The sequence below is a fragment of the Pseudophryne corroboree genome, chromosome 6 (assembly GCF_028390025.1).
Source record: "Pseudophryne corroboree isolate aPseCor3 chromosome 6, aPseCor3.hap2, whole genome shotgun sequence".
Lineage (NCBI taxonomy): Eukaryota > Metazoa > Chordata > Amphibia > Anura > Myobatrachidae > Pseudophryne > Pseudophryne corroboree.
Window position 1 is genome coordinate 658076556 of NC_086449.1, and position 24668 is coordinate 658101223.

Below are 24668 nucleotides of genomic sequence, written 5' to 3' on the forward strand. Positions count from 1 at the left end.
ACACCTTGTGTCCGGTGTCTGAAAGATGAAACAGGAGCTGTTTCGTATCCTTCAGAGATGCTTCCAGTGAATCTGAACACAGTAATAAATCGTCCACATACTGTATCAATACTGATCCACTGTCTGGTTGGAAAGACTGTAAACAATCATGCAAAGCCTGAGAAAATATACTTGGACTATCTATGAAACCTTGGGGAAATCGAGTCCACGTGTATTGGACTCCTCTGTATGTGAATGCAAACAAATATTGGCTGTCAGGGTGCAGAGGTACCGAAAAGAAAGCGGAGCAGAGGTCAATAACAGTGAAAAATTTGGCAGTGGGAGGGATTTGCATTAGGATGACAGCTGGATTTGGCACTACGGGGAACTGACTCTCAACTATTTTGTTAATCCCCCTTAGATCCTGCACTAGCCTGTAACCCCTCCCCCCACTCTTCTTAACAGGGAAGATGGGACTATTGGCAGTGCTGGACGTTCTTACCAGAATGCCCTGTTGTAGCAAGCGCTCTATTACTGGGTAAACTCCTAACTCCACCTCTGGCTTCAGAGGATACTGTGGGATTTTTGGAGCTATCCTACCATCTTTTACTTGTACAACTACTGGAGCTACGTTTGCCATTAATCCAGTGTCCTGTCCGTCTTTTGTCCAAAGTGACTCTGGTATCTGAGATGTCATCTCTTCTACTTGGGATGGATTCCTATTTGTCATAATGGTATGTGACATTAATTTTGATGGGGAGTCTAACGTGTCTCGCACTTCCTGAGCGTGATTCTCAGGTATGTCCAAGAATACACCTTCAGGAGTACAATAAATGACGCACCCCATTTTACACAGTAAGTCTCTTCCCAGGAGATTGGTTGGTGCCGATGCAGCCAGCAAAAAGGAATGCTTGGTATGCAAAGGCCCTATTGTAATCTCGGCTGGTTTGCTAACAGGGTAGTGCTGGACTACTCCTGTTACTCCCATGGCTGGAATTGTCCTACCAGTGGTTCTCATGCCCACTGTCGAATTTATCACTGACTTGGCCGCCCCTGTGTCTACAAGAAAGTTTAAAGTTTTACCAGCTACATTAATTGCGACCTCGGGTTCACTTTCAAGGTTGGCAATCAATTTCACTGGCTGCAGATTACAGGTATGGCCACACCCCTATTGGGTATGGTGACCTCCCTGAATCCCGCTGGCAGCAACTATTTGTGAGGGAGATAGTTGGGAACTACCAGAGGCATGCCAGTCTCTGTTTGGGGGATATCTTTTTGTTTCCCCTGTATGTGGCTCATAACTCCGTTTCTGCGGACCTTGTTCCCAATGTCGTGTGTCGTGTCGTTGTCTAGGGGGTTGGTATGATCTTTGCGAATTTCTCGCTCTACAGTCTCGTGCATAGTGTCCCTGTCTTTGACAAGAATAACATGTTATCATAGTTGACTTACCCACAGGTTTGGATGGTACATACGCAGGCTGCTTTGTGGTCAGAGCCTGTATACTTACTGACATTAGCTTATCACTCTGCGACTCCCTGTGTCTGGTGATGTTTCGGTCGTGATCAATAGCAGCCTCTCTCAAAGTGGACACTGACAGACCTCGCCAACATGGTTGCGTGGTCTGTACCCTTGCCTTTAATGTTTCCTTCAAACCATCCATTAGTACAGATACTGCTACTTCTCGATGGTTTGGATTTGTCCTAATGTCCTCTATACCAGTGTACTTTGCCATTTCTAATAGTGCCCGGTGAAAATATTCTGCAGCTGTTTCTGACTCTTTTTGTTTAATGGAAAATATTTTGTTCCATTTAACAACTGCTGGGAAATGCTCCTTTAACTGTAAGTTTATCCTTCTTACGTTATCTTTGTTGTACACATCTGTAAGAGGTACATCCAGATCTAGTCCACAATCAGCTAAAAATTGAGCTGAGTCGACATTGGAGGGTAAACAAGCTTTTAGCAATATCTGCCAATCTTTATTATTGGGCTCTAAAGTGTTTCCTAAGTCTGTGATGTATTTTTGGCTGGCAACTAAATCTTTTCTAGGGTCAGGGAATTCAGACACTATGGTCCTTAATTCCATTCGGGAAAATGGGCTGTACATGGCAATGTTCCTTATGGGAGTGGCTCCTGATACATCTGTTTTCCCATTGGGAACTGCTATTACCCTAACAGGAGTAATTCTAACAACCTCATTCTGTGTAGATTCTACAGCTTGTGGTGAAATAGTCTCAGCATAATGCATGGTGCCGTACTTACCAGTTGATACGACCTCACCTATCCCTCCGCTAGGGGCCTTTACTAATCTCGTGGGTGTTGCTGTGCCTACTGTGGTCTCTGCTATGGTGGCTGCTAGAGAGAGCGCTGAAATCGTTGTCGCTTCGTCCTCTTGATCACACTCCTGAGGAAAGTTCAAAACAGGGTACAACTTGCACGGGTTAATACTTGCATGGGTTAATGGGTTAACATTATCATTAACATTTACACAGTTACTAAGTGATTTTGTGTTACACTTTAGTGCGTCTTTCTCCGTAATCAACTTCTCTCCTGATATATATGGTGGCGGCGGGGCCGTGGCAATCAGTTTTCTGTTAGAGCCAGATCCCGCCGCCTGAGCCAAACCTCTCTGTATCTCACCTTCCTGTTGCCACAACTGTAAATAATCATAATGCTGAACTCGTCTCTTTGTTGATTTTATGAGACATATCCTCCTCCTTAAATTTTGTAACACCTCTGGGCTGAAGCTACCTATTCTTGGGAATTTCTCCCGGTCTTGTACCGTCATTCTCTCCCATTCATCACATAAAACCTCTGTGTGACTTCCATATTTCTCACACATGATATACCTGGCCGACCCAATTGGTCGGACCACTGAATCAACCCGAACCGAGGTTGATCGCCCCCTACCTGAACAACTGGCCCCCATAACTCTGCAGGCGTTGCTTGCTCTACCTCTGATCTCTATATCAAGGTCTTCAGCGAACCCTTACAGAAAACCAGATTGTTCACAATAGGCTGACGGTGGCGGTTTACCGAGTACCCCACTCACTCGCCCACGCCGACCAATGCGACCTGATCACACCGATATGGTGCTGGCGCACTCGACCCAGGGCACCTATAAAAACCGTTGTTTACTGGAACATGCGAGGGTTATCCGCAGAACACTTACTCTTTCCAGTAAAGGTGAGGTTTGTCAGATAGTTCCTGAGTGACCAGCGAACTTCCCTTCTTGAAAAATAAAAAAATTACACAAATCACGTCAGAATGTACAAATAGCGTTTGTGACCCCTTTACTCTAATGGTACTAGGTCAGATTACTAACTACTGTACACAATTACGTGCGGTCCAGTCGTTCAGTACACAAACAACTAAGCTTGTGTACGGAAAGACCAATGGAATCGAAACTTACGACTGCGAATTCCTTCAGCCAGAGCTTGTACGGCCTATATGGGTCTTGCACCAACCCTTCTCTTGGTGTTGTGCCTCTGAACTGTATAGCGGACTTCCCTGTTTACTGTACGTGGACCTGCTGGTCTACTATGACCTCCTGGTCTTGTTCTGTACGACCTCCTGGTCTGACCTCCTGGTCTTGTTCTATACTGGTCCGCTATACTCTAATGCTCAAATATTATGTTTAACCAAGGATGCCTCCCTAGCCACCGTGCACGTCACTTACACGCGTGTACCTCACGAGTACTCGACTTTTCTTGTGGTTCAACCTTTAAGTTATATAAACTTATGTAATACAAAAACACTCACTCATCACATGTACACTTTTGCTTCTATTTCTATTTCTGCGCAGAAATTTTTCTTTAGCCCAGCTGTGTTACCAATTAGGAGCAGGATCTGTTAATTTAAATTTTGGATTTCCAAAAATAGACTTGCGTTATTTATCGCCTGTGGCGCTATTTACCGCTTTGCGTTACTTACCGCGTTGCATTAAAAATCAACTTATCGTGACTTGAGCTACGTGGGCGTAACCGGACGCTCCGTTGCGTAATGTACGCTGCGTGCGTCCGCCTTTGGATTGCGTACACAAGTCTTTTGTTAGGGACACGTGTACGCAAAGCAAAGATCCACCGTAACACAATTTATATTTTTATCAATGTAGATGATCCCTGGTCATCTACCACACAACACACTGACTTCGCCTTATCTCCCAGGCAAAACTGTGTGTTTGTCTATCTTTTAACTATATTACCTTTACTCTTAAACTATGAAATAACAGCAAATCTCTTTTGGCACTTTTTTTTTTTTATCAACTATAAAACTGGCAGACAGGAGAATGATATACGAAAATGAAACGGAAATGCAGATATATATGTGTGCGTGCGTGTGTACGCAAGACAGAAAAATAAACAGTTTTAAAAGACACTAGCGTTTTGTTCTTACCTCCGGTTCCCGGATCCCTTCAGCACTCTTTTATCTAAGCGAAGCAGACGCTTATCCCGTCAGCACTACGAGACAACCTCCCGCCCTTTGCTGAGGGATAATGTCTGCTGATCTACCTAGTGCAGATATGTGAAGGACAGGACGAGCCGCCAATTGATAAAGCTAAATATTTATCGTGTATATAACCCTTTATGAGATCTAAGAACACTGTACGCTATCTACGTAAGAAGTACCGTAAGGGTCCGCAAGTTGCGTATCGATCGCTTAGCCGTGATCGAGACGCTCAGGCGTCACGTTCACTCACGGCCAAGTGATCGCAGGCAGGCAGACTATTGGCTGTTGACTTATCGTAATGATTCGCTATAGCGTAGCAGCGCTCGGGACCACGAGGAGATCACCAGCGATGCAGACGCTCACAACGTTAAACCTTTATATCTATACCTTTAGCAATGAAATACACAGCAAACCTTAATGTAGAGACAAAGTGTAAGTGCAACCTTGTGTAACCTGATTAACTACAAAGCTGCTTGAGTGTCACCGATGCTCAGGGAGTACTTAACACTATAAAGAATACACAGATACCTGGGCTTAGGGTCCGAAACCTATTATGTGTATTATGACTATTATACTTGCAAAAGGAATCACAGTACAAAGCATACACTACAATATAACATAAACCAACTAACCAGATAACTACACGGGAAATACAATACAATACAATTCAAGTCTAATCAAGGAAAAATACGAGAGAAAGAGAAGAGAGGGAGAGAGAGAAATGGCTCACAGTAAGACAATATGATTACGGAGAGAACTTACGCACAAGGGGAACGATCGCATGCGCCTCGATATCCAGCTCCCAATTATCAGCAATGAGAACCGTTGAAGAGAGTGAAGTTGGATATGGTCGGCCTGCTATTTATGCCCCACACACAATACAATTCAATGGTCCCTACAATCTCATTGTTCATTGGACACAGGAATTCGGCTTCGCATTATAACAAAAGGTCATAGGTTGATTCATACAGGTGGGCTGTGACTATTTCCAACTGCTCAGGTGGGAGGGAAACTGGGTTTCCCGCCGCATGGGTAATAAAGTGCAAATAAAGTAAATGTTCATAAACTTCTTATGTCCATAACTATTCGCACGAGCGATTGATCTGCTTCAAACCAACATCGGAATATTTCTAATTAAATATTCTTCCGATGGATACTAAACACCACTGTATTACTCCTATCTGATCCTTCGTATCAAACAAAGAGGGATTCCTCTGTTCATAAACATTCTATATTAACCAAACTTTCAGAATCTATCAAAGGGACCATGATCTATAAAATACATTATTCGTGAAAAATATGTAACGATTGAGTCGCACGCTACGACTACACAAACTTTACCGTAAATACGCATACCGTGCACCAGCGGGTGCACGCAACAGCGGGTATGCGCCTTCACGGGAGAGCGCACGCATGCGCAGCGCGGACCAGTGTGAGGTGCAAATATGGAAGTGTGTATAGAGATATTTTTCTGACTTTGACAGAGTTTACACATGATACCAGTGTTGTATCATCTATCGCATGTTGATTATGCCAATGACTATGCCTTCACAGTGTAGCCAGCTCGTTGTTCCAACATATTGATTAAAGCATCTTTGTGCCCAACACATTCATGCAAGAATGACAAAATCCTACTTGTACAAAAGTGAGTGAGAGGGTCCAAAATGTAAAAACATCTCTACCTGTATTATGTATTTCCAATATAGGTACAGAAATAGTATAAGAAAACATCTAAACAAAGGATCACATCATGGGGTAGTAAAATAGGTGACCTGATGTGCTAGTACAGTAATAATAAGGTAATACTTGTGCTTTATTTAGAAGATTGCATCATGAATTGTAATTAGAGTGCCATGGGTGAAGTGTCATGACACCAGTAGATAAGTAGTATGGAAGTGACTTTGTTTCTAAAAAAAATTGTGTAAAGTCCCAGCTCTGTAGTGTAATGATGTTATGATAGCAGCTCGACTATTTTATGCTGCTTCGGTTACCCTTAGGATCTCTCCACAAGTCAAGAGGTGCACTCAAAAAGGGCTAAAGCAAGAAGTTTTTGCTTCAGTTTGCAGTTACACTTCGATCAGACCAACTGCTGTGCCTGCCCTGCCATCTGAGGTAAAATCGACAGCGCGCGTTGGGGAGGCAGTGAGAGCTGCCAAACCCAGCTGAGCAGAACAGCATGCAGCCAGCAAGAAATGTCAGCTTTTATTGCTTCTGTCTTCCGTGGCGACCCGCTGCAAAAAATATATCAAACTGTAATATATAGTTATATTTTTAACTCTTAGTGCTTTTACGTATGTATGTATATATATATATATATATATATATATGTATATTTGGGTGTGATTTGTGTATATATAGTACAGTGTATAATTTCCTTTATAGAAATATGTATACTGTCACCTGTTTTATTACCAAGGAATTTATTTCGAGAGAAATATAATTTTATATTTCTAGTCATATATCGATTTCATTTACAGCAATTGAGCTGTGGTTTAATGCGGCTTGCAAGAAGTGATAGGTCACACATTCTATAATAGACTCCATTTAAATTAATGGCATACAGTAGATTGTCAGACTTGTTTCCGGACACTGGCTTACCTCAGCCCGTATACATTCCGCACAATGTAACAATGACAATTGTGTCAGAACTTCTAACCACATTTCTTATTACCTGTCTGCTTAATAAATAAGGAATGAGATTGTGCCAGTATCAGATATGCTGCCAGACTGGAGCTATGCCGTTATAAATAACGTTTCTACCATCACAAGTAAACAGAGAAAATATGAAGGTGCTTCACAAAGAGTTATTTACAAATAAATATTTTTTATTAAAACATTTAGATAATCGAGATTCGGAATAGATCTATTCATTTTAGACTGACATTTCTCATATGCTCCTTATTTATCCTTACTTATGCACAAGTACTTCTAGGCTGGCAGTAAAATAATTCCCTTAATGGATAATTAAAGCCGCTTTAAAAATATGCAGCAATGCAGTTTATTTCAAATTAGATGTTTGTCATTTAATGTTCCTTAATGTTCATATTCTGTCTTCAATGAGGCACATTCACAGAAGAAAAATGAATCTAAATCTTTATTGTGTAAAATACATCTAAAATAGATCTACAGTAAAAATACTTCATACTTCCACGTCACACTTGTGCAGTGTTGTTCTATAAATGAAATACGTATAAGTTCCAGCTCAGACACATCATCCCATCCTACAACATTACCACCATATGGAGCCTTTTTTGTTTATTACAGACAGCTAAAAAGTTTGTATTCCAGTCTAATCACTAGTGCTCGACTGTACCGATTTCGTGGGCCACTGCTTTTTACACGCTGAGAACGATCAACATGCTTTGCATATATTATTTTAACTACTAATTATTTTTTATGTAATCTTCTTGACAAGGGCTTAGCGAAACAGTAATTGCACACGACAGCCAATGTCAGTCTTTAATTGCTATGCAAACATTTTTATAAATTCTAAAATATACCAATGTGATAGCCAAACTTCCCACTTGTTACCTGCAGCCAGATCATGGTAAATACGGTGCATTTCCCTACAGTATTATAAGTACCACTGAAGGCCACCCCCGAGCTGTCAAGTAGAGGTCTGTGGCCTAGCTTCAAAGTAATGCTACTGACAAGCTGGGTACACACCAGACAATATAGCGGGCGTTTGAGTGAGCTGCCAATATATCACAAGTTGGTCGGCAGGGGTGCACACCCTATATGTCTGTGAAATGTGTCATTTACAGATATATTGCTTCGGCTGCCGCTGTACTAATATATCTAAATATATATATATATAAAGATATAATGGTGCATCTGGGTATTTGGGTGGGCCACCGACTGCCCATACACTTACTGCAGGGGCTGATGTCACAGGTGTGTGGGCAAATGAAAATTTACGCCAAGCCGGGTGTTCCATCAGACACATTCAGGGGCCAACAGGTAAGTGTGTGTACTCACTTGAATCTGCCACTCTGTGCAGGGGCATTTTAACAAAGGAAGCCTGTGTGCAGACTCCGAGTGGACCCCCTCCTCTCCATGGCGTAGTAGCTCTAGCATTGTGCCAGAGTCTACTGCGCATGCACAGGTCTCCACAAATATGGCGTCCACGCGGCATCCATTTTGGCTCTTTTGTTTTTGCTGCAGCACCCAGCACGGGACTCCAGAAGGGTAAGTAATAAAACATGGGTGCAGTGTGTGCGGGGTGGGCCCCCTGGACCCAGGGGCCCATGTTCACCATACATACTACGCCCATTATAGAAATTCCAATGGCTCTGTCATTGCAACGGTTTGATCAAGTCGGGCCAATATGTACCAGCCCTTAGTCCATCAGTGATGAGAGATAAAGTGTCGCTGATGGTCATGTTTCCTGTATACTTGGCAGTTACTAGTACTAATGGCTCCCAGCCATAGGCATATCTATAATGGGTGCAAGGTGTGTAAGGTACAAGGCCCACACTGCAGACCATGCACCCATATAATTATACTTACCCCTCCAGAGTCCCATGGTGGCAGCTAGTGCTGCAGACATAAATTACTGAAAAAATGGCTGCACAGGTGATTTCTGCATGCACAATAGAATGTCCCCTGAAAAACTGCACATGTGCAGTAACATAAAGCCAGAGTCTACTCACTGCCACAGAGGAGTGGTCCTGCGTGGAGCCTGCATGAGGGCCCTCTCCTCTCTTCAAATGCCCCTGTTCCCAGCTATTAGACCACATGTGAACAGTGGGCTTGATTCAGAGATGTATGCAAACCCGATTCATCGCATTTGTTCCATAATTGGCAGTCTGCACACGCATGTATGAGTGGCAGCAAAACACAGGGAGCATGTTTGAGGCTGCGACTGCTATCCCATACACAGCTGCAATGTCAATGTGGCCATGCTGTGTGAACATGGGACTACTCATAACTTCGATAATCGACTGTTCTGTGACCGATTCTACATCTTTGTTTACTGCCGCTGGCATTTGCATATTTATTCGAATTTGGCCCTGTGTCCTATTTAGATGCAAACATTATTGCTACTCTTTTCTTCCCACTCTGTACATATTGTGATCTATAGAGGTTGGCCAGCCACTACCCCTAAAGTTACAGTTTGTGTTAATATGATCTAAGGTAAACTTATATACAAGGTATAATTTGCATGTAAACAAATGTACATTTACATTAAAAAGAGGTAAATACAGTTAATACAATGCAGAGCATTAAGATTAAAAAAAAAAAAATATATATATATATATATATATATATATAACAGAACCCTCACAATATTTCTAAAAACAAGTACAAGAGACTTATTAGTGAGCATATGGCCTAATTCAGACCTGATCGCAGCAGCAAAATTGTTCCCTAATGGGCAAAACCATGTGTAGTCCAGGGGGGGCTGCAGTTATAACATGTGCAGAGAAAGTTAGATTTGGGTGGGGGGTGTTCAAACTGAAATCTGAATTGCAGTGTACAAATAAAGCAGCCTGTAGTCCACACATGTTGGATAGCTTTATTTTTGCAACAATTGCAGATTGCAGTTTAAATATACGCCACCGAAATCTAACTCTCTCTGCATGTGTTATATCTGCCCCACCTGCAGTGCTCATGGGGGGTAATTCTGAGTTGATCGCAGCAGGAATTTTGTTAGCAGTTGGGCAAAACCATGTGCACTGCAGGGGAGGCAGATATAACATGTGCAGAAAGAGTTAGATTTGGGTGGGTTATTTTGTTTCTGTGCAGGGTAAATACTGGCTGCTTTATTTTTACACTGCAATTTAGATTGCAGATTGAACTCACCCCACCCAAATCTAACTCTCTGAACATGTTATATCTGCCTCTCCTGCAATGCACATGGGTGGTGGTCATTCCAGTTTACCCTGCACAGAAACAAAATAACCCACCCAAATCTAACTCTCTGCACATGTTATATCTGCCTCCCCTGCAGTGCACATGGTTTTGCCCAACTGCTAACAAAGTTCCTGCTGCGATCAACTCAGAATTACCCCCTCGGTTTTGCCCATTAGAGAACAATTTTGCTGCTGCGATCAGGTCTGAATTAGGCCCATAATCACTCATACATGGCACCGCACAATCTGTACTAGTTATCCCAGGTGACCATATTTCTTAGAGTCCAAAACAGACCACCTGATACACTGTATGTATAAGATAAATAAAATCCATCACTTATTCTTGTGAATTAATAAATTGTTCAAGATTTAAGAACAGCTGCAAAGCAGGGAAATGTGATCCTCTGCAAAACTAAAACTGTATTTATAAAAAAAAATAAAAAAATGCAGCACTCGCTTGCCTCAAGTAACAAAGTAAATAATTATAAATCAGAGTATAATTGCAAATACACACACACACACACACACACACACACACACCGCAATCCCCACCAGAATTAAATCATGATTTTAACAAAGTATTGATATATAATGTGCAATTTTATCAACTCATTCAACCTTGAGCTTTTAATGACTAAAGGCGGGATATACTAAAGGGAGGATGCAGTAAAACCCCCGTTTTCGGGAGTTTTACCACATTTTCATATGTACTAACACCTGGCCGCCGCGTTTTCGCCCCTGAGGGTATCACCATCTTTGGATGGCAATACCCTATAGAAACCTATGGGCTTCTTACCGCCGACCGCAGACCCATGCCGCAGATGCCACCCCCCCCCCCCCCCCTCCCCACGGCAAACCACCTTCCAGGCAGCCCTGGTCCCGGAAGCTAAACTCCTCCCCCTAGCAAAACAGCCGGAGATCCGTCCAGCTGCAGGGAGGAGGCGCCCGGGAGAGCCTGCTGCCTGATTCCCAGCCAGGGAGGAGAGTGAGAGCCCAGGGAGGTGACGGAGACCCCTGCACACCACTTCACAGGTATCGTGGGCGGCCTCCATCACCGCATTGTGATGTTAATTGCATATGTTAGTACATATGCGATAACATCTCTGTGGTGGGCGGCGATGTATGTTAATACATCCCACCCAAAATGTAGGTAAGAGGGCTCTATGGTGCCCTGTGCCGACCAGGGCCGCTGGCTCTAGGATCTGGAGTACTGAATTCTTCAGGCTGCAGGATGCCTGCCCATAGTGTCCCCCTGCATTCCAGGCACTCTGCATGCCACATTCAGGTGCTGAGGGGCAGCAATTGTGTGTCCTCCAGGGCCCTATGTGACGGCACCACTTCCACAGCATTAGTTATGGCCCTGGGCCTTACTATTTAATAGAAGTTCCCAGAATAGCTGTTATGTTCAAAAAGCAGCTGTAATGGATATGTCAATAAAATGCAAGAAGCCAATCAGTGCGCCTAGTTCTGTGGAGCAGTGTAGAAAGGAAACTAATTTCTGTGAAGCGATATTACTGAAAAGAAAGAAAGAAAGAAAGAAAGAAAGAAAGAAAGAAAGAAAGAAAGAAAGAAAGAAAGAAAGAAAGAAAGAAAGAAAGAAAGAAAGAAGTTGAGATGTATGAATATCTCGGATGCCAGACAGAGTGGATCGCAAGTTCTCCCAAACAGCCCAGTACCGACAGCTGCCACAGCCAGGAACAGAGCTGTCCCTGCTGTGGTGTATAGGCAACAACACCTGCAACTGTCAAAACCATTCATACATTGGCACACTATATTAAAGATAGCAGGGCCGATAATGACAGGGACACATAGCGGCCCTGTCATGTACCATCTCGTCCTAAATAGATGGGGAAGAAGCAGTATCAGTGCACCCATAATGCCATTTCATACATCTACAACACAGTTGTTTTGAGGGGCTTTACTGTATTTACAGGAAGATATATCTAATTTTAGAGAGAGATAACGCAGAGGAGTTGCCCATACCAAACATTCAGCTTCAGTCATGTTACACACTGCTAGAAAATGACAGAAACTGATTGGGTGCTATGACATCTTCTTTACTTTATCTCCCCCACCCCTTCTCTCCCCCCCTCCCCTCCCCTCCCCACACACACACACACACACACACACACACACACACACACACACACACAACTACTCTCAGCCTCCATGGTCATGGCCAGTTGTGAACAGCTGCAGTCATCCAGCAGTAGTGATTGGTGGCTCTGCATAGACATCATGATAATGTCCCTGCTGCCTCAGACTCTCTTCATGGCGGCCAGGACAAATGGTCCAGAAGGTGAAGCTGCCAGACAAACAGAAATTAGGCAGGTAGTCTCAACCTTTCCTGTACCTCCTGCAGAGAATTGCTGGGTGTGACTCCCTCTACCCCCATGCTGGTGCTACATAACAAAGGGATCCACTGGGGGATGAATTGGACTGTGGGCAGGGGCATGGGGGCTGCCTGCTGTGCCAGCAGGTGGCATCCCCAGGCATGTGCCAAGTGGGAAATTCATCACTGGCATTGACAGATCCTCTGCCGACCATAATGGGACTATATATGTCCTGTATGTAACCTGTAATATTGTACTTACATACTGCACATGGGCTGGATGCATGCAGCACTGACTGCTCATCTACCTACAGTTATGTGATTATATATGTCCAGTATGTAACGTGTCATTATTTTCTCTGACGTCCTAGTGGATGCTGGGAACTCCGAAAGGACCATGGGGAATAGCGGCTCCGCAGGAGACTGGGCACAACTAAAGAAAGCTTTAGGTCACCTGGTGTGCACTGGCTCCTCCCACTATGACCCTCCTCCAAGCCTCAGTTAGATTTTGTGCCCGGCCGAGGTTGGATGCACACTAGGGGCTCTCCTGAGCTTCTAGAAAGAAAGTATAGAATTAGGTTTTTTCTTTTCAGTGAGACCTGCTGGCAACAGGCTCACTGCAGCGAGGGACCAGAGCCGGCGCAACCCACTCAGCAGAGCCTGCAAAGCAGGGAGGCGCCGGCTTCAGAGAGGCGCTCTCCCTGCACTGAGACTCTGCTGCTGCCATCTGCCACAGCGTCTATCAGACTCTACAGGCAGTGGTCGTGGCAGCATGAGGCTCCACAGTCCAGTCCACCGGTGGCGCTGATCTCCCCTCCCTCCCCCTCTCCCTCCTAGTAGTATCAGAGAACGCAGTAAGGGTTTCACTGCGTCCGCACAGGCTGGCCACGGCACTTTCACTTTCTATACCTGCTGGGAAATGATTTATGACGTGTTTTATGAAGCCTTCTCCGTTCCTGCACTCCGGTTTCTGAGCCCTCCCCCTGGCCTCTACATGCTGATGCAGGAGCTTGAATTGTGTTCAGGGCAGCCTGACTCTGCCATGTGAGTTTAACTCTTTGAAAACTTTTCTACTGTGATGGATTCTCCTGCTGCAAGTGTGTGCTTCCAAGTTGTATTGTTTACGAGAGCTATATAGTGCATGTGTGTGTGTGTATGACTATGTATGTATGTATGTATGTATGTGTGTTTGTGAGATACATATACACATGGGGGGGGGAGGCATTTATTATATGTATAAGCAGCACAAATACGGCGGGCATGTGCATAAGCGGCATTGCTACCGTGGACATTATTAGGTGTATAGGCGCCGGCGGCACTGATAATTGGGCATTATTGTGTGTATAAGCGGCATTCGGCGCACACTGTTCCTTTAGATGATATGGGGGTTAGGGCACAAATATGTAGTTCCACCAACTCTCCAGGTCCACTTTAAGCCCTGAATAAGGGGCACTACTGTGTGACTTAAAGTGACTAAGTGACACTGCTATGTGGTATAATATGAATCAGGAGTACTGCGTGCGGTGTAATGTGAATAAGATTGTGCTACTGTGTCGTGTAATGTAAATTGGGGGTAAAATTGTCTGGGCACACCCCTTCCTTGTGAGACCACACCCCTTTTTGTAGCACGTGCCTTCAATTCTTGCGTGTCCCATTATTAAGTATTGGAGAGAGGGCGCAAATTTATAGTTTGCAGGGAGGCGCCAAACACCCTAGCACCGGCCCTGCGAGGGACTAAGGGGAGAAGAAGCGAACCTGCCTGCTTGCAGCCAGCTTGGGCTTCTTAGGCTACTGGACACCATTAGCTCCAGAGGGATCGACCGCTTGAGAGGACCAGTCACACACACAGGACATAGGTTGCTGCAGCATCTTTTCTTACTACAACCGCCTTCTAAAATTGCACAGAATAAATTAGTTGCACTAAAAATTTAGATTCCTAGACAAACAATCAATAAAAGCTCACACTTTTAAAGTCAATTAAATTGTTATAGCAAAAAAGGAGGGAAAAATTTACAACAGAAAAAAAAAAAAAAAGAGGAAAACTTTTTTAAAAAATGGAAGTTGCTTATATTTTTAGAGAGGTGCAGTCTGGGAAGGCCCAATGCGTTTCGTCAGATAGACTTTATCAAGGATGTATATATCTATCTATCTATCAGATAGAGATATATCACATAGACTTTATCAAGGATGTAATATTTTCTTCATGTGTTGCTATATCGACATTGATTGGGCACACAGGGGCACAGAGGCTCTGGTATGTTTATATGTCCCTGCAAGCAGATCATCTCTGCAGCAGCTGTGTGTATACACACGGGTATACACACGGGACAGAGATGCTCCTGTGGTTCTATGAGCCCAGTGGCTACTCCTCGCCACGTCCACCAGTAATACACTGGGACCAGGTCAGTATTTACATTTCCTAGTGGCTGCGCATCTCTGCAGCTGCTGTGTATACACTGGGACTGTGACAGCGCTGCACCTACATATCCCCAGTGGCTGCTTCTCATTGCAGCCAATGGGTGGGGGTGCTGTCAGGCTGCCCGATCATTGCAACCAACATTGATCGGCAGACATTGGGGAGGATCTGAATGTTCAGAGGGGCCAGGAAGTCAATGTGAGATTGGAGGCTGCTAGAAGCTTGGGAGTTTCTGACTGGTCACATCAGCTGCAACCATGTCAGGGAAAGCTCAGCCTGGCATGGAGGCATTTGGTGCAACCACACCAGGCAAATAGTTCATTTAATGTGTTTTCCTGATTCTTTATAACTGTTGGTGCCTGGTACAAGGCAGTCTAAAAATGTGTCAAAATTGCTGTATAAGTGGCCAGCCACGAGGTTCCTGACATGATATAAACTCTTCCTCACATTGCAATATTTAGCAATCACTGGCTGGGCCCTGGTAATGTAGTATCACCAAGGTTGTCCTTGTGATTTATGTGTCTTTTCATATGTATGTAATATGTAATAATACGGTGTGGTATGCGTGACTGCTGGTCAGCAAACCAACGCCGGGATCCCGGCAGGGGCATGGCAAGTGCAGCAAGCCCCTTGCGGGCTCAGTGGCGACCACAGGTTCTATTCCTACTCTATAGGTGTCATGGGAATAGTCCCTGTTGGTCGGCATGGGATTGTGACGGGCCTGATGTAGGGGGAGGTTATGTGACCATCGGTCACATGACTACATCCCATAATAATACTGCTGAATTCTTAGCTTAAATCAATGAGCCCGGTGCCTGACCAATAATTTACTTTGCAACTGTAATGGAATGCAACCTTGTTCTAATCATTTCACACACTTTGCATTTACAGTATATGTAAATTTTGTAGGTTTTCAAGTTTTTACATGTCATCCACATTTACCAAAGATAACACAAACTTGTCTATATAAAATGCTAGATTCTCTTTTTAACCATGGCCCCTGTGTATCTTATCGAATGAAATGTGTCTTGGGTCCTGATAATGTATTGAGTATTGTACATTGAGGGTAATTCCAAGTTGATCGCAGCAGGAATTTTGTTAGCAGTTGGGCAAAACCATGTGCACTGCAGGGGAGGCAGATATAACATGTGCAGAAAGAGTTAGATTTGGGTGGGTTATTTTGTTTCTGTGCAGGGTAAATACTGGCTGCTTTATTTTTACACTGCAAATTAGATTACAGATTGAACACACCACACCCAAATCTAACTCTCTCTGCACATGTTATATCTGCCTCCTCTGCAGTGCACATGGTTTTGCCCAACTGCTAACAAAGTTCCTGCTGCGATCAACTTGGAATTACCCCCATAGTAAATACAATCCTCACTGCCAATCCCATCAATTCAATCATGTATTCACTTTTTTACGGCAGTTCTATTTTTGATGCCTGAGAAATGATTGATAGTAATACTGTATTAATGGAAGGGCTGCTCTGCTGGAATTCTTGCTCTTTTTCCAGTCTTTTACACCTGCATGACAATGTGTAAAATAGCATGGTTACAATCTGATACAGCAGGGACATAGGTGGGGGCTGGGAAAATGGAAAATGTGTTTTAGTAAAGAATACATCATACGGTACAGCTACTGTAGGTAAAGACCGGGGAGCATCTGCTACTGAGAGTCGTCTGTCCCATATGTAAATGCATTTTTCCATACTGGCTGGTACATGAGGGCCAGCCTCTTACCAACCATTTACTATGGGGACTGCAACTGTCTAGTTCCTCCTCGAATTGTGCAGCTTTGGTAAAATACAAAGTCCAGAAAATTTTATTTGGGCATAATTGTGCAGGTATTTAACCACTTAACTGCCAAATGAAAGAAAAAAAAAGCTCAGATTTTTTTTTTAAATGAATGAATTAGGTTAAGAACATCTCCTCAAAATGTATTTAAAATAATTTATTTAAGTAATAAAACATTTGTAAAATATAATTTTTCATCGGAATGACATTAATATCGGACAAAAATGAACATCGGAACATGACGACTATCTCGGTACACACTTGGGGCTGAGGGGTGTTAATTTACATTTCCCGGGCAGCTGCCGGATAGGGTGTCCTGCTGTGCTGACTGATCAGCAGTCATCAGCCGCACGGCAGATACAGGGGGGGGGGGAGGGTCCAGGGAGACAGAGGAGCTGGGAGATCCCTCTGTGATTGGCAGCTGCACGAAGATTATCTTCCAGCAGCCGCCCACGCTACGTTTTTGAGTGGTCACATTATTTGTGACCATGTCAGATAACGCACAGCCTGGCATGGTCACAAATAATGTGACCACGCCAGACAAGTGGGTAAATAGACCCACACTCGGAGCCCAAGTCAGCTCACTGACACTGTCAGACACAATGGCCTTTTTTGAGAACACCATAACTTTCTAGCAAAACTGGGTCATTTTCTCACAACTTCATGATTCCGTATGCTGGCTATGCCACTATATACAGCTGTGTGAAATTAACCAGGTTTCTCTAGGGCTTTAGTAGAATCACTCTGCACGAACAAGATGATAAGGCATTTTCCGATATAAGAATACATACATTACTAAATGAAGCACAAAAGGGTTACTTCTACAGATTTATTATGTACTTTCTGGTATAGAAGAGTATGATTGTACTAGCCTAGTTACACTATTGCTAAAGTATCTAGAGATGATTTCTTGAATGCCTCACCCATCCTTTATTACAGCCTGTATAGTATTTGTAATCACACTATGGGAAGCCTTTTTTCTATTCAATGACAAATACTGATGGTTTTATTGAAAAGACAAAACATAAATGCCAGCCATAACTTCATTTCTCCACCAGTTTTCACATAGACTCTTGCCAGTTCTGCTTTGCAAGTCACATTTAACTTGAATAATTTTGGCATTTGCAATGATAATGGTGCTATAGATGTTCAAACTTACTGTTAAATTGTTTAGTACTCACTCAAACTATTTGTTTTTCTGCCATCGGTAAAACACTAATAGGTTCATTAGAGCTGAATTAATCAGAATAACTGTATTTTGTGACTGACTAGATTTTATCATCAGACTGCAGCTAACTGCATTCAGTAACGCTAAGCTTATAATACAAAAGGCATCATAAACAGGATATGTACAGTAGGTCACCGGGGCCATCTTCTCCCCTTGATAAATGTAGTGATAATTCTATGTCTGCATACTGCCTTTCTCCCAAGAGCACTTTCCAAACTTGACGAGGCAGCAATCCTCGGTTGGTTGGCGGATCACCCAAACACTCAGGCAGCTGTACCGATATATCGGCAAGATATATCGGCATTTGATGTGCTGTATAGATGACATGATATATTTGCAAACTTCTTTTCCCCCCAGAAATTGCAGCCGAAAAAAGAAGTTTGGTTGAGTACAGATCGCAGTCTTTTTTTCTAGTTATATTATTGTTTTTAAATCATTATATAATCTATATTTTTAGGTAGATGTTGGCCAATGAGACCTGTTTTACACTACTGTAATGTAATATTATAATAGTAATATAATAGTAACATTTATTTCAGATACTTAACGAAAGATTTATTTCTCCTATTTTTTTATTTTTTTAATAATTTTATGAAAGCATCACATAGAATCACAAGTATCCAAAATATCTTGGAAGATTGGAAGACTGTGCCTGACTCATGTTCTTAAGTAAAGCAAAAAAGCAAGCTACAGGTCAAACCCATATTGCACTGCAGGTGGGGCAGATGTAACACGTGCAGAGATATTTCAATTTGGGTGGGGTGTATTCAAACTGCAATCTGCAATTACTACAAAACTAAAGCTGTCCAACATGTGTGGACTACATGCAAAAGCAGGCAGTATTTACCCTGTACAGCAAAAAACATAAATGTATTTGCTCCCCTTGCATTGCAACATGGTTTGTTCCAGACACAAAGTTACTTACTTTTTTTTTGCTTTTACTTGCAAACATAAGTCAGTCCCTATGAAAATAGAAAAACAATTCCATGGCTACAATTGCTGATAGTAGAATAAGTAATTGTCAACATAAATATACCCTGTTTACATGACCCAAACACATATAAGACAATCAGTAGATGTTTGTACATTGTTCAAACAATTATCAATAATCAAAAAATTATTGTGTCAGGGATAGGAGGAGCCTGGAGTCCAAAGGTGCCGCAGTGTCTTAAGAATGATGAGTCTTTTCTCATATGTTTTATATTTTTTATTAGAATGATAAGGACATATTTTTGGACACATGACTAGACAATGGTTGGTTCAGAATTATCTCTGAATTTTTATGCTTCAGGTGCCTAAATTAGATTGTAAGCTCATGGGGGCAGTGATTCATTGTTTGACCTTGAAGAGCTACTACACCAGCTTTGCAGTAAAAGTATTCATATAGCTGCAGTAATGAGCTATAAATCTGAATAATTTCAAGGGGACCATTCTGAAGTCAGAGGGTAATTAGGATTTTCTTATGACTCAATCACTGGTACTTCCGCAAAAAACTTTTAACAAAGCTCTCAGTTGTGAAATTACTTTTATGATGTATTGAAACTACCGGCATATTTTACAATTTTATTTTTTTTTACAGGATAGTTGTGTTAATTCTATGTATCTATGGAATAGAATAGAGCAACTGTTAATTCTAATTGGGCTATAGTGAAATATAACACCTTTCTGTGAAAGAGAATTTCAATGCACCTAATTAATTGGAGCCCTGTCTTCAATTAAATTAACTTTAAATGTATACTACTTATGATTTGATTTAAAATGCAGTCATTTAAGCAAATGGATTATATTTAAACCAGAATACTGACTACATTACGAATTACACAGGTAAATGATTTCCTAATATTATGTAGAAATTACAGGCACTATAACCTCCAAAATTGTCTTTTGCTTTATTGTACCTAGTAAAAAATAAACTGTTTATGCCTTCCTGCATAATATAGGGGAATGTAGGGGGATCTCACTATGTGCATTTGCTTCATTTGATCGCTCGACCTGGCCCGACCTATACTCTCTCCATGCTCCCACATTTCTATTTTAGGGGGACTGTGAGTGTGTATAAGGGGATTATGGGACACAGAGCTTGCAGGAATGGACAACTTCATTAGAGTCTATGAAAATGCCTGCAGCAACAAAAGTATTATTAGTTCTTAATAGTGATGATTTGTAGACCGGTACCTAGTGGTGTGCGAGTTGTGTCATCACATGGGGTGCAGGGCCAGGGGAGTGGCACCTTTGCTTCCAAACAGCACCTGCATGTGGCTTGCAAGGTGTCTGGATGGCTCCCTGCAGCCATTAGTACTACTGCAGAGCCACATGTAAGCTACAGACAGGCACCCTGCAGCCTGTAGAGTTCCTCTAGGCAAGCTCTACTTCCCAGATCATGTGGCCCTGCCCCCTGCCACCATCATGATGTCATAAGTTTAGGGGGTGGGTCCAGCACAGTCCTCACCTGTTATGGTTTTGTGAAGGTACTTTATGGTACTGAGTACAGGTGCCTTTTCTACCTGGAAACAGAAAGGTCTTCTGTAATTGCTACCATATTTGAACACTCTTTCCTAGAACTTGTGTTCACTAGACTAGTTCATTTCAGGTAACTAATAGACCAGTTAAAAATAAATATTGTTATGGTAACCTTCTGTACACATATAAGGAGCCAATAGATCAAAAACCCTTTAAATGAGTTCCCTATAGTCCCTATGATTAACAATAGAACAAAACAAATAAGGTAACCACATTCGCTCAATAGATAAAAATAACATATTTTTATTTCTTGATTTATTACCAGTTATTTATATAGCACACACATATGCCACAGCGCTTTACAGAGAATATTTGCCCATTAACATCAGGCCCTGCCCTAGTGGAGCTTACAATCTATATTCCATATAACATTTAGACACAGACACATTCACACTAGGTTTAATTTTGTTTGGAGCCAATTAACCTACCAGTATATATTTTTGGGATTGGGGAGGAAACCGGAGTACCCAGGGGCAACCCACACAAGTACGGGGAGAATATACAAACTCCAAACAGTTAGTGCCATGGTGGGAATCGAACCCATGACATCAGTGCTGTGAGGCAGTAACACTAACCATTACACCATCCATTAGGAATGTGTCCCTTTAGTCAGAAGCAGGCAGTGAATATCTCCTACACAACATGTGAAAGTTCACATTCCATTGTGACGACTGTAATCCGGTAGTCCTCTATAATGGTGCCCACTGTGTTCTTTTACTGCATATCAACAATGCTTTCAGAACAGTTAAACACCAGTTCTGTTCAGCATGGTGTAAATATCCCATGGAGTACCAGGTATTCCCTGGTTCTGAAACACACCTTCATGATCTACTGTAGCATTTTCACCACCACTCAGAAAGCCTCCAGAATAATGCAAACATGTTTCCACACAACCTTGGGTCTTTTACAAGGCAAAACAGGTAAGTGTGTCCTCTTACTTCCCCTTTAAATAGCACAAAACATTCATCAGTAGATTTGTAAGCTGCAACCTAACTATACAGAGTCCACCTATTTAGTTGTTCTTCCCTTTCAAGTAAGAACCAATCACATTGTGACAAGGTACAATACAGAGAATGATAAACATAATATACACAAACTGCAGTCATCTATTTGTATTATATAGTCCCCAGGAGATACATACACCCGATATGATTGCATTCTGCAATGCAATCCTGGGAGCCAATATCGCGTCCAGGTTATATTGCAAACGTGATCATTGATAAATGGGCCCCATAGATAAATTGGGTTGCATTAAATGCTTCCTCCTTGGTGTACAGGATGACAGAGGAACTTTGCATGCAGGGGTGCTTCTAGAGAGGAGGAAGCCCATGTGCAGAGTCCATCTGGGCGCCCTCCTCTCTAGCCAGCAGAGATGTAGACTCTGGGCACTAGGGTCACTAGGGGATCCTAGCGCTGTCCCAGAGTCTACTGTGCATGCACAGTTCTCTGGGAAAATGGCGCAGAGGCCAGTTTTCCAGTTATTTTCTTACTGCTCATACACAAAACGCAAGGAAAATGGCCACGTGCTATTTTCCTGGTGATTTCTGCAGCGCTGCTGCTGTCAACGTGAGACTACAGAGGGTAAGTATTAAGAATACATGGGTGCAGTGTGTGCGGTGTGGGCCCCCTTGGACCCTGGGAATCCATGTGCACCGCACACATTGCACCCATTCTAAATACGCCAGCATGATGCAAATACAAAACAAGTGTTGAACCTAGTAAGATTCTTTGTAGATTCTCTGCAGATGGAAGATTGGGCAGTAGTGTGGGTGTTCTTGTATGCTGAGGACTCATTTGAACACCTTCTCCCATCAGTCACCACTCTGCATTTTCACAGTGCCTCGTTCTTGTTGCACAGACAGGCTTCATGGCACTACTTAAGCCAACAATGTATGTTCCATATGTAGATAGATAGATAGATAGATAGATAGATAGATAGATAGATAGATGTGAAAAAGATGTAATTGGTCTATGTGTGCATACATTGTAGATACTGTACTTCTGTATGTAATATGATCAATAAATGTTGAGTAGGAAAGCAAAATACAGGTCCCATAGTGATCTTTATGTGTCAGCACAAACTTCACACTCTCCATTAAATAATCTCCACAATTTTTCCAAGATCTCACAAAAGGATTCAAAGATTGACAGTTGTTCCTGTGTCTCTGTATCACTAATCTAGATGGAAAACAGTAGTTATAGAATACTTTACAAATCCACTTTGGGGTTTATTCATTGTGAAATCTAATGCACAGTTAGCAGTGCATTGACTTCCATTCACTTGAATTTAAGCTAATGTATTGTTAACAGCACATTACCCTCCTTCTAGTACTACTGAATGGGGAACCAAGGCTTATTACTAATGTGAATTTTCTAATAGATTCATCATTCAGGCATGGCAACGTGATACAGCTTTTCCTGCTTTAGAGCTCTGACAAAAGCAATATTCAAAGCAGTTTTGCTCTGTTTCACAATGAAATTTGCAAACCTGTGAAACCACTTACACATATGCGTAAATTCTGTTAAAACACTAAATCATGCAAATGACACGGAAAACCTATGATATATACAATTAATACTTAAAAAACACATACAATTAATGTTATTTACTTATTTTTCTTTTAAATACAAAGAAAATAAAAAAAGTATTGAAGGACATGTAATAGAGCATAGTATCTAAGCCCTCTTTAAATAGCCCCAACTGGTTGTGTTTTGAAGTTTAACTTGTGTGATAAAATATGGAATAATTTATGGCTAAGTGTTCAGAATAAACTAATTAGTGGAATTTACTTACACATGATTAAAGACCACTGCTCAGAAAGAGGGGGGTCTACATATACTGGGCGGGGTGTAATGAAGTGTAACGGCAGCTGTGTGTGATGCCAGTCGAATTTGGAAGTTTTTTTTTAAAAGGGGCAATTATGTACAAGGCATGGTTTAGCCTCGTACATTATTACCCCTTTAAAAAAAATCTAAGTTCGCCCGGCATTCCGCAAGGTCAACAGACTTGGACTTCATTACATCCCAGCCATGGTGTGAACACATCAATCAAAAGTCAGTTATCTGTATATTTTTAAGAGTTATTTTTAATAATTTAAAGCCTGCTGCGTTTCCTCTGGTGTACACTGCATATATTTTCCTCACCAAATGCAACAGTATTGTATGTCCATTTTAAATATTTTTTTTAATTCAATAAAATATATCTCATCTCACACACTGTAAATAATACAGCTTGCTTGTTCTCATTTTTATATACCGCATTTCTTCGGGTTTTATTAATTTTATACTTTTAAGTTTTGAGATATTACATTGCTGCCTACCATCACATTTATTGTACACACTGTGCATGTTCAAATCTGCAAACAGAATACAATTATTTACTACATACAGTATGGTAACTGGAAACACAAGCACCACCCAAAGGCTCCGGGCTGTACTCAGTGCAAGTGCCCATGAATCTGTGCACTGTGTGAAACAATTACAATCAATTTTTTAAGTTATCAGATACTCTGTTATAATTAGTAGTCCATTATACTTACAGTAAAATCAAGAAGAGGGAAAAAAAACCATTTATCAGTTTTATCTCTTTGAAATAAATAAATATTCGAAAAAGTATTTTTAAGTTTTTAAATGATATATTTATTTTACTATACTGTTCACCTTATGAAACTAACCTGAAATTGTCTCTCCTTACAGTACGACTTCATGGAGCGCTTGGACGGCAAGGAGAAGTGGAGTGTTATAGAAGCCCCGAGAGAACGTCGCAGTATCCAGACCTTGGTGCAAAATGAGGCTGTGTTTGTCCAGTACTTGGATATTGGAATCTGGCATTTGGCCTTTTACAATGATGGGAAGGACAAAGAGATTGTATCATTCAATACAGTTGTCTTAGGTACATTTAAGTTTTGATGGTTGATTATATGTAGTTGATAATTTGGTTTATGTATATCTTCCATGTGTCTAATAATATAAAAACTCATAGCTTTTGTTATTTTTAGGAGGGAGTTCTTAGCAGCATACAGTATGTGACGGTGTTCTGTGATCACACATAAAGAGTGTGAACTTAGACAAGTTCCATATTTCACCCCCAGCACAG

The 24668-nt window shown here is 41.9% G+C and overlaps 1 protein-coding gene across 7 annotated transcripts in view; it reads left to right on the forward strand.

The window, feature by feature from the left end:
• TENM2 (teneurin transmembrane protein 2) overlaps window positions 1-24668 on the forward strand; it is a 1540328-nt gene that overhangs the window by 1151839 nt on the left and 363821 nt on the right. For all 7 annotated transcript variants that reach the window (XM_063928221.1, XM_063928223.1, XM_063928222.1 and 4 more), the window contains one exon: window positions 24269-24464. In XM_063928221.1, the coding sequence (XP_063784291.1) occupies window positions 24269-24464 (196 nt within the window). The remainder of the gene's footprint in view (window positions 1-24268; window positions 24465-24668) is intronic.